We start from the raw sequence: 12159 nt of genomic DNA, 5'->3' as shown, positions 1-12159 counted from the left end.
CACCTTGAGCTGAGCTGCCTCCCGGATGGCTCAGTTGTTGGCTGGAGCACAGGCTCTCAACCACAAGGTTGCCAGTTCAATTCCTTGACTCCTGCAAGGGATGGTGGGCAGCGCCCCCTGCAACTAAAATTGAACACGGCACCTTGAGCTGAGCTGCTGCTGAGCTCCCGGATGGCTCAGTTGGTTGGAGCGTGTCCTCTCAACCACAAGGTTGCCGGTTCAACTCCCACAAGGGATGGTGGGATGTGCCCCCTGCAACTAGCAACGGCAACTGGACCTGGAGTTGAGCTGCACCCTCCACAACTAAGACTGAAAGGACAACAACTTGACTTGGAAAAAAGGCCTGGAAGAACACACTGTTCCCCAATAAAGTCCTCTTCCCCTTCCCCAATAAAATCTTTAAAAATAAATAAATAAATAAATAAATTGAAGACTTAAACATAAGACCTGAAACTATAAAACTCCTGGAAGAAAACATAGGTGTAAGCACCTTGATATGGGTCTTGGTAATGATTCTTTGGATTTGACACTAAAAGCAACTGCCACCAAAAGCAAAAAGAAACAAGTAGGACTACATTAAACTATAAAGTTTCTGCACAGCCAAGCAAAGTAACAACAAAAGACAACCTATTGAAAGGGAGAAACTATTTGCAAATCATGTTATCTGCTAAGAGGTTAATATCCAAAACATAAAGACCTCATACTACTCAATAGCAAACAAAACAACAACAAAAAAAAACAAACAACCCAACTAAAATCAGGCAGAGGATCTGAATAGACATTTTTCCAAATCAGACACACAGATGGCCAGCAGGCATATGAAAAGATGCTCAACATCACTAATCATCAGGGAATGCGATGCAAAACCACGATGAGGCACCATGCACACTGTTAGGATGGTTATCATAAAAAAGATGAGAAATAAGTGTTGGTGAGCATATGAAGAAAAGGGAACCCTTGTGTACTGTTGGTAGAAATGTAAATTAATGCAGCCACGATGGAAAACTGTACAGAGGTTCCTCAAAACCGTAAAAATGGAACTACCATATATGGTCCAGCAATTCCGCTTCTGGGTATTTATCCAAAGAAATTGAAAACAATAACTGAAAATAATACATGCACCACTATGTTCATTGAAGCATTATTTACAATAGTCAAGACATGGAAACAACCTAAGAGTCCATCGATGGATGAATGGATAAGGAAAATATAATACACACACACAAAATATATTATTCCGCCATAAAGAAAGTTTGGAAATCTTGCCATTTGTGACAACATGCATTTGTGCCCCTTGGGGGGCATTACACTAAGTGAAATAAGTCAGAAAGAAAAAGATAAATACCATATGATCTTCTTTGCATGTGGACTCTAAAAACAAAACAAAACAGAAAACTGAACTCATAGATTCATAGCACAGAAAACAGACTGGAGGCAGCCGGAGGCGGCGGGAGTGGTGGGCAAAATAGGTGAAAGAGGTCAAAAGGTATAAACTTCCAGTTACGAAATAAATGTCACAGGGATGGAAGGTACAGCTTGGTGACTATAGTTAATACTGCGTTGCATATTTGAAAGTGGCTAAGAGAGTAGATCTTAAAAGTTCTCATCACAAGAAAAACAATTTTTGTAACTATGTACAGTGATGGATGTTAACTAGACTTACTGCGGTGATCATCTCCCAATATTCACAAATATTGAATCATGTTCTACAGCTGAAACTAATACAGTGTTATATGTCAGTATCTTAATTAGAGAGAAAAAGATATATAAAGCAAATATGGCAATATATAATTAAGTCTGGCTAATTAGTATTTAGGGATTCATTTCTTCCATTTTTATGTTAGAAAATTCTAATAAATTGTTTTTAAGTTAAAAACATTTCAACCAATGGGGATGAAAACAAGCATGGCTTCCCTGCAGTCAGACAAGGCAGGAGAAGGTCTGGGGTAAGAGCCCAGGTTTACTGGGTGCTTTTTAAAATGAGGAATCTGAGGGTATTACATCTGAGGGATGTTACATAACTTGCCCCAGATCACATAAAGGACGTTAAAGGATACGTTAAATTTCGAAAGGAGGACATGGAGAGAGAGAAGAGAATATTCTAGGTGGGGGAAAAAAGAAATAGAACAAAGGCGTAGAAAGGTGACCCAGAGCACAATGGGTAGGTAGCCTCATTTTGTGGAAACATGGTATTGAGCTGAGGAAGAGGGGGAGATAAGGCATCAAGGCAGCTTTGGGCCATAATTTAAAGACCTGTCAACTCCAGGCTAAGGAATTTATACGACAAGTGACATAAAGCCATAAATGGATTCAGGCTGGAGAGGGTTATAAGCCTGGGGACATCCAGTTGGAGAAGACAGTCCAGGTCCCAAGATGTGCCACGGGAGGAGGAGGAGAGAGGACTGCAGAGCAGAGGTAGAGCCTTCATGATTTGTCAGGTATAAAGGCTGAGGGAAAAACACAGCAAATAAGAAAAGCACGTACACCTACACAGAAAATTCTCCTGCATGTACCTAGCCAGGTCATGCCTCCAACAACACCACTTCAAACCCCCAGGATTCTCAAATCACCTGCCCCACCCTCCTTTCCTATCACTTTTGGTGGACAACCTCTCCCACTTCAGACAAAACAGAAGTCATCGAAAGAAGCCACCTCAGCTGTCTACAGGCGCTTGTCTTCACTACTCTACCCCCTTCTTTCAGGATGACTTCCAGGTCCATCGGAACTTAACATGTCACAAAATAATGCTGATTCTACATTAGTGCCATCTTGTGGCAGTAATAATAACAATTATGGTATTTACACTTTACATATTATTCATTTAACCCTCACAACACTCTGTGACATAAGTGGTATCTCCATTTTGCAGAAGTAGAAATTGAGGTCTACCAATGATAAGTGATAGCACTGGGAAGTGACATTATGTCCTCAGCTCCCCAGTCTATAATCTCTACTATATTGTCTCTCTAAATGTCTATCACCAAGAAAATATATGTAAAAAGCTGTGATCTCTTCAATGGAATACTATATAGCTATGAAAGAAAAATAATTCACTAGAGCTATGCAAATCCACCCACATGAATAAATCTAAAAAATAATACTGAGTGAAAAGCACAATTTGCATAGTAACACAAAATAGTATACACTATATAAACTCTAAAACGGTAAAAACTATTCCATGCACTGTTGAGAATACATAAATGTGTGATAAATGTACAAAGACATGCACAGAAGTGATTCATACCAAATTCAGAAAAGTGGTTTCCTCATGGAGGAAAATCAGGAAGAGGGAAAATAATTAAAACAGGAAAGTGTACCAAGAGATTTCAACTATATTTGTAATGTTTTATTTCTTAAGGTAGCTATTTGAAGACTCGTTTTATTAAATTCTATACCTTCTTTTTTTTTTTAAAGAAAGATGTATATACAAAGCAGACATTCTTTTACAGCATGTTTGCAAGTCCACAGATTTCAAAGCACTGTTTCTGCCATCATGTGGCTCCTAAAGATATTACATGCGAACGATTTTCAGAAAATAAAGTTTAGAAAGGGTCATTGCTAATTCTCATGTACAGTATCACATGTCAGTATATTTTACCTTTACTGTTCTGACACCTGCAATGCTAATCATCCCGCTGCCCAATCTTCAATCTCTCCTTCTAAATACAATACTAATCAATTTTTCCTTCCACTTCGTTTATAAAAAGTCGTAAGTTTTCTTCAATTATATTAAACTTGTGGTAAGAAAATATAGTCAATCCTTCGATAAGGGTGCAAAGACTATTCAATAGGGAAAGGACAATCTTTTCAACAAATTGTGGTGGGAAAAGCTACATACACATGCAAAAGAATAGATTTGAACTCCTACCTCATACCATATACAAAAATTAACTCCAAATGGGTCAAATAAAACTCTCCATAGAAAACACAGAGGAAGGAAGCAGCATGACATTGGATTGGGCAATGATTTCTTGGATATGACACTAAAATCACAGGCAACAAAAGTAAACATAGACAAATGAGATGTACATCAAGATGAAAAACTTTTGTGCATGAAAGGACACAATCAACAGAGCTAAAAGACAAGCCAAGGAATGGGAGAAAGTATTTGCAAATCATATATACGACAAGGAATTAATAACCACAATCTATAAAAAACCCCATACAACTCAACAAAAACAAAATACCCAATCAGACTGAAAAATGGGCAAAGGACTTGAATAGACTCTTCTCCAAATGCGATATACAAATAGTCAACGAGCACATGAAAAGATGTTCAACATCACTAAACCATCAGAGAAATGCAAATCAAAACCACAATGAGATGCCACTTCATACCCATTAGGATGGTTATAAAAACAAGAACAGAACAAATGTTGGGGATGCAGAGAAAACTGGAACCTTTCTGCACTGTTAGTGGGAACATAAAATGGTGCAGTCACTATGGAAAACAGTATGGCAGTGCTCAAAAAAATAAAAAATAGAGTTACCATATGACCAAGAATTGTACTTCTGGGTATGTATCTAAAAGAATTGAAAATAGCAAGAAATATTTGCACATCCCTGTTTACAGCAGTATTCATGATGGCCAAAAGGTGAAAGCAACCCAAGGATCCACCAATAAATGAATAAACAAAATGTGGTATATACACACTAATGGATTATTCAGTCTTAAGAAGGAAGAAAATTCTGACACCTGCTACAACACGGATGAACCTTAAAGACATTACACTAAGTGAAATAAGCCAGTCACAAAAAGATTAATACTGTGTGATTCCACTTACATAATGTACCTAGAGGAGTCAAATCTATAGAGACAGAAAGTAGAATGGTGGTTTCCAGGGGCTGGGAAGAGAGAGATGGAAAGTTAATAGTTTAATGGGCGCAGTTTCAGTTTTGCAAGACAAAAAGAGTTCTGGCAATGTGAATGTATTTAAGCCAATGAACTATACACTTGTATTTCACCACGATTAAAAAAAAAGGCTCCAAAACTGTAAAATGACAACCTAAATCCTTTATAAAGGATTCTAATCCTTTTCATTTTTCAGATGAAGAAACAGAATTCAAATCCCACATGTAAGAGAGCCAAGAGCAGAATCCAGGTGTACTATTTCCTAGTACGTATATAGCTTACTACAAAAAAACAAACAAAAAAACTAAGTATAAGAGGAAAAGACTGACAGACGCAGGTTAAGTGGGACAAAGACAACAAAACAGGCAGAATCACAGGTAGGAAAAGAATGAAGGGGGAATTCCAAGAACACTGTTACATAATTTGTGTTGCTGGAGTAGAAGTCTGAAACTATCATTTATCTTGCTCTGCGTAGATTTTGAAATCTGCGGAAATTCCCATATAAGGTAGTTTGTTCATGGTTATTTCCTCAAGCGACATTACAACTCCCCATCTGTAAAGAGATTAGGCATTTGGGAGAAGATTCTTTGGCAATGGAATATATATATGTGGTTTCCTTTCTTAATGGTTAGATTTGCCAAGATATGTCATCCCACCCAAATATGGTTTAGCATCTAGCAGTCACCACACATTTTCCTGTGGTCACTACTGGTGGTGGTGATAAAGGTCAGTATGACTTTACTGTTTTCCATAAATGGCCCTTTAGTCAATAATGTCCTCAGACGATATGGTAATGTCTTTTTACTTTTTTTTTTCCCCAAGTCAAGTTATTGTCCTTTCAATCTTAGTTGTGGAGGGCGCAGCTCAACTCCAGGTCCAGTTGTCGTTGCTAGTTGCAGGGGGCGCAGCCCACCATCCCTTGAGGGACTCAAGGAATCGAACTGGCAACCTTGTGGTTGAGAGCCCCCTGGCCCATGTGGGAATCAAACCGGCAGCCTTCGGAGTTAGGAGCATGGAGCTCTAACCGCCTGAGCCACGGGGCCGGCCCCCTTACTTTCTTTTAAAGAGCAGTCCTGCCTTTTATGTATGGTACCTTTCTTCCACAGAGTTTTCCATCTTAGGTGAAGCTGCTCTTCTCCCACCGTAATTTCTCCAGTGGCTTCAAAGCAGAGCCTCTACCTTTGACGTTTTAGGATGAGTCTTGCTACCTTTCTCTTAGATGTATACTGTGCAATTTGATAGCCATTAGCCACATGTAGCAACTTGAAAGGTGGCTAATCCAAATTGAGATGTGACTTAACTGTAAAATACACACAGGATTTCAAAGATTTGGTTCACAAAACATGTACAATACCTCCAATAAATTTTTAGTATTATTACATGATATGTGTATAGTTTGGACATGATAACAGTTTGGCACATGGAATTAAATAAAATATACTATTAAAATTAATTTCATGTTTCTTTTTGTATATGGCCACTAGAAATTTTAAACTACACATGCGATGTGCCTCACATGATACATTTATTGGATAGCACCACTCTAGATAATGTAATAAGCTCTGTTTACTGAATAAAGAAATGCAGCCCAGAAAGCATTTTGAGGAGGAGGCAGACCCTGTCCAAACTTAGGGGAAAAGGAATCCTTGAATGCTTTATTTCTAACCAAGCAGCAAGGGGAGTGGCAGCCTGCGCTAGACTCCTGGCTCTCCCTCTTACCAGCCAGGGCAAACTTCTTCACGGACAGGTTAGATTCTTCATCTATAACGGGCATCTTAGGAAACCCCCTCACATTACAAAATCCTGTATTTTACACTTAAATCACATCCCAATTTGGATGAACCACATTTCAAGTTGCTACATGTGGCTAATGGCTATCAAATTGGACAGCATAGGTCTAAGTGAAAGGTAGTGAGACTCACCCTAAAACAACAAAGGTAGAGGCTCTGCTTTGAAACCACTGGAGAGGACTAAAAAATAGAAGGAAAACATTTTAGCACTTAGCAACAAGAAGTGCATTCTCAGTAAGCTTCCCTTTCTTTTAAGACCTTGGAAATCCTGTGGACACGTTCAATAGCTGATTTAGTCATCTTGGGCTTAGTCATGGAAAGTCTAGATTCCAATTCTCTTTTTTTCCTTCCTCTTCACTCTAATTACTTCCACAGAATTCACCCTTACAGGGCAGGGGTGTGTGGGGAGCTTTCTAGGCAAAATCTATCCCCTTCCCCACAGCTGCATTATCTATTCCTACCACTTGTCTGCCATATTTTCTCATTTCTCCTCTCCTGGCCCATGTTTTAGCAAATCATTAAAATTAGCTTCAAAATTCTGGCTGCTGCTCATTTTCTCCGTAGGATTGTTATCCACTGCTCACTGCTACTGCCTAAGTGTAAACGGTGGGGCTGGGGAACGGAGAAGAAGGACCAACTCCTGCCAGATTTCCTCCTTACCATCCCTTTAAAGAAGATGGAGGATGTGACAGAATCGAAGGGGGAAAGGGAAAGAGAAAGGGAAAGCATTCGTGGTAAGAAAAGGTCAGAGAATGGGGAGATGATTTAAGAAAGAAAACAGAAAATGCAAGAGAAGAAGGTCTTTGCAGCAGTAGTCAGGCTGTGGGTGGCTTCAGAGAGGTTCCGCCATCTGTTTGGAAACTGACCCTCAAAAAGTTACACACATAATTACCACATGACTCAGCAATTCCACTTCCAGGTACACACTCCAAAGAATTGAAAGCAGGCACTCAAAATGGATACTTTTACATTTATGTTCATAGAAGCATTATTCACAATAGCCAAAAGGTGGAAACAACCCAAGTATCCTTCAACAAATGAATGGATAAACAGAATGTGCTACATCCATACAATGAAATAATATTGGTCCATAAAAAGGAAAGAAGTTCTGATACATTCTACAATGTGGATGAAACTCTAAGAAGAAGCCAGACACACACAGCAGATCATATGTTGTATGATTGTACTTATATGAAACACATAGAAGAGGCAAATTCACAGAGACAGAAAGTGGATTAGAAGTTTTCAGGGCTTGGGAGGACAGAACGGGGAGTTAATGCTGAATGGGTGGGGTGATGAAGTTTTAGAAATAGATATTGGTGATGGTGGTACAACATTGTGAATGTAATTAATGTCAATGAATTTTATACTTAAGATGGTTAAAATGGCAAATTTTATAGTATATGTATTTTACCACAATAAAAAAAATGGGGAGGGGCGGTAACATTTGTTGACCACCTAAATCCCACCAAATATCAAGCTAAGATCTTTTCACATACATTATGTCAGTTAATCCTCACTACTCACGGACTAGGTATTACTGCCATTTACAGATGAGGAATCTGGACTCAGATTGTCAATTTTTCAGAATCATACAAGTGGCAGAAGATTTGAACCCCAAGGCTGGCAGTTCTAAAACCCATGGTCTTTCAACTATACCAAAGTGTTTCAGAGATAAACAGGCTCAGTGAATAAGTGAGAAAGGCAGATTCTCCTGGTAGGTCTGAAACTGTCCAATTAGTGACAAGAAAAACCATGAACAGCTAAACCCAAAGAATCAGGTTTTTAAACACTTTTCTAGGCTGCAAATAAACATCTGTGCAGTAGCAAAGAAATTTCATTTTAGCATAGTTTTTAAGCTCTATGAATATATTGCTAAGAGAATATCTGCCTCTTCTCTCTTCCCACCCAGAATATTTGGTAAAATGTATTTTTCAATTCTTCGTGTTCTCTATATATCCTATCCCAAACTCTCATCTGGGGTGTTAAGAGTATCTACCCCCCCATACCTCCCAGTCTCAACAATACCATCATATATTTGTAGCAATATCTGGTACATAAAATACTTTCCTATACATCACCTCATTTAATTCAGTCAATCACTTGGCAAGACATCAATCAACATCTCATATGTCCCAGAAGTGCCGCACTAACTGGGAGCTAAAATGTGACCCAGTGTACAGGCAATTACAGGAGCACTGCTCCTATGCACATTTTTCTTCTGAAAATAAATGGATTAATCAATATGTTGGTAAGAACTTTTGGGCAAGACCCAGTTCAAATTCACTGTAAGGCCTCTACATTAAAAAGAAATAAAACTAAAAAAATTTTTTTACGAATTTATTGACATATAGTTGACATACAATTAAAGTCCCCTTCATGGCCTTATGTTTTTTTCTCTGGGAACTCTCAGAGCTGTTGACATCAAGAAGTTGTCAATGAGACTTAGGACTCTTCCCTACCTCTCTGACAAAGCCCAGGTTCAAGCTGTCACCACGTCACTTTGCCGAGACCTCAACTGCAGGACGTTCACACATCTGGTCCCACCAACTAGAACCATTTCTCAGTCATCTCTGTATCCTCAGAACCCAGCAAAGTGCTCAGCGTGGAGCCAGCAAGTCAAAAGCCACCTGAATGAAGGATGCTGACACAACCTTATATGGTACCGCATCTCCACTCTGTCTGGTCTGCCCAGTCCGTCCTCTATTTTACTGCTATCACTTCACTGCAAAATCGCCCCAAAAGTTTTTACTGTGTCCAAGACCAGTACTCCACGTGTACCCCCCATCACTCTCATCCCTCAAACACATCTTACGTCCTATAGCACATTAGATGCCTTCTGGAATTTCTTGCATTCATTCAACTCTCATTTATTGAGCACTTGGTGCTCGGGGCTCTGGTCATACAGAAGCGAGCAATGAAGACAAAGCCCCAGCTTCACCGACACTCCAGTCTTGGGAAAGGGCAGGAAAGACCTGGCATCTGAAAGACGGAGGGCCTAAGGGCAGGGCACAGACGAAGCACGCCCTGCAGACCAGGTTTTATTCCAGATGCGATGGAAAGGCAATGGAGGACCTGCACAGAGAAGTAAAACTGACCCACAAACCTTTGCTCAAGCTGTCGCCAATACTGCCTGAAATACTCTTTCCCATCATTTTTCAAATGTTGAAGGATACTAATGCTTCAAAGTCCAACTCAAAAACCACCAACTAAATGGTGCTATCCTTTAGAATTATAGGTCACTCCTCCCTTTGGTTATCCCCCAAAACTTGACAGCATTCATGCTGGTCTGATTATGTGTGGTTAGTTGTGTGAATTTTTTTAATAGCACTAACTGTGTATGTGTATCCAGAGTATTTTATTCATTTTTTATTTTATGTACCATGCACATCGCCTTGTTGTTTGCAAACTACAGTATGTACCCTTTTTAGTAATCTGAAAGAGCAAATTAAAGTGATCATCTTCTTTTCAACTTTTTCTTTCTTGTCCCTGGAAAAAAACTTCTCCTACCATGTTTCCCCGAAAATAAGACCTAACCGGTAAATAAGCCCTAGCATGATTTTTCAGGATGACATCCCCTGAACATGAGCCCTAGTGCATCTTTTGGAGCCAAAATTAATATCAGACCCAGTCTTATTTTCAGGGAAACACAGTAATCACTATAACTATTCCATATTTCAGGATTATGTTTATATACATGAAACGCATATAAAAATACGTAATATATGTAAGAGACTCCCTGATATATCAGCCCATTCTAGATCACAGGTATAGTCTCTCAAGGTTATCATGTACTTGGAGATTAACTATAAGGTTTTCATAAATACATTAAACACCTAAGGAAATTAACTATGTTAGGCAGATCATGTGTAAGACACAAGATTTTTTGGGCGTGAATAATCACTTCTTAATAAATGCTTTACAAATGTAGATTTGGTGCAACAAGCTCCTTTAAAAATAGCCTGCTGGTTTTTAAACGGAGTTATGTAGATTGATAAGAGAAACTCCTCAACTAGTTGTAGCTGCTTTTTTCCCACCATGGCAAGACAAAAGTTCACTAACTTTAGTGTTAAACACTTTTTTTAAGACCCTAGGCAGAATTTTGGTTACAAGTATTTAATATAATGAAATGGCAAAAAGCATTACCATGGTCTTTTATAGTATAAGTCTCTACAGGACCATAAACTTTATGACACTTAACATTATCAAGGTTGTTAATGTTTTCTTGCAAACATAAGAGTATAGCCTCCCTTCCTCACCCACTTTTACTTTGTAACTAATAAAAGATGAACTTGCTTTTACATGTATTCAATAATTAAATATACACCCACACAAAGTAAGACCCACAACCATTACCCTCTGAAGCAGGGAGGAGAAAAAAAAATTAATGGATATGGCTAGAAGCTACTATTAATACAACTTACCCAAGACGCTTTCTGTTATTGTATATGCAAGTTTAGACAGGCCTCTTTTAGATTTGCTTTAAAAAACTGAGATAGACCATAAGGAAAACAAACCTGAAATACAATCTCCTGTGTTTGGCTGGTCTAGGCCGTCACATCCACTTCTTCTCTCTAACTTTTCTCAAGCTTCCACTCCTCCATCATAATCACTTGGCACACACAGCCCCACCTCTGCAAAAAGCAAGCTGGTATTCCAAGCACTTTACCTGATGTGCCTCCACGCTCCCTTCCTCTTAACTCCTTTCTGGTACTTTAGCTCTTGTTTCCACTCATTTATCAGGGCTTGGGAAACCAGTTTCACATCACAGTGAATTATCTTTAAAAGCATCTGCTTCCTATACTGTATAGTAGTACTTCCTCATCTTAACTGTATCTGTTGCCTTGAACTATATTTAAGCCAATGAAACCAAGCTGAGGTTTTTTTTTTTCCTGCATTCAGTCGAATCATGTGACCTGGTGTTACACGATAACCCCACAGTTCTCAAGCAACAGGACAACACCCCTAAATGTCATAACTCATATCCTGTTGAGTTGTTTTATATACTTGACTAAGTTAAAAATTCATCCAATTTATTGAAAGTTTATTGAAAGCATTTGGAATGTGCAGAAAAATACTTAGAAAAATGAATAACCGATCAGCATAGACAGAGGTGAACTTTCATAAGTGGACAGCCTCCACCCTTCTGGATCTTGACGAGACCTACACGTTTGAATTAACAGCTTCTAAGTCTCCTCCGTGTGCGTTACCACTTGGCTGTCCAGCAGCCCGTCTTTATCTTCCTGCTGGCACAGCCCAATGTAGAGACAGGCCAGTCAAGTTCTGTCTGGCTGAGCGGTGTCAACAGTCCCTTCTGTCCCAGGTCTGATCCTTGACAACCCCATGCAGAGAAGGAGCAGGGCCCATGCTGCTGAGGCCTCACACATTCACCCGAGTCCCCTCCCAGGCCTCCTCGGGGCCACGTTTCCACAGGAGAATAATATAGGGATCTTTAGTTGAGATGATGCAGGAACCCGGAGCAATTCACGCAGCCTTCCTGTTTCATGAATGAAGGTT

General features: G+C 39.3%; 1 protein-coding gene across 5 annotated transcripts in view; it reads right to left on the bottom strand.

Annotated features, from left to right (window-relative positions):
- Positions 1 to 12159, bottom strand: part of LIMS1 (LIM zinc finger domain containing 1) — a 154321-nt gene that overhangs the window by 92216 nt on the left and 49946 nt on the right. The window contains exon 1 of one of the 5 annotated variants that reach the window (XM_074332323.2): positions 11312 to 11450. The exons of 3 other annotated variants lie outside the window; for them this stretch is intronic. In XM_074332323.2, the coding sequence (XP_074188424.1) occupies positions 11312 to 11433 (122 nt within the window). In that variant the 5' untranslated portion in view covers positions 11434 to 11450. Of the gene's footprint in view, positions 1 to 11311; positions 11451 to 12159 lie in introns of those variants that run through there. One more of the 5 variants, XM_019715013.3, reaches the window with a different exon arrangement.

This window comes from Rhinolophus sinicus, chromosome 2, assembly GCF_057876585.1.
Source record: "Rhinolophus sinicus isolate RSI-liver-muscle chromosome 2, RSI-T2T, whole genome shotgun sequence".
Lineage (NCBI taxonomy): Eukaryota > Metazoa > Chordata > Mammalia > Chiroptera > Rhinolophidae > Rhinolophus > Rhinolophus sinicus.
Note: the sequence above shows the minus strand (reverse complement) of the source record. Positions and strands in the feature narration are given on the sequence as shown.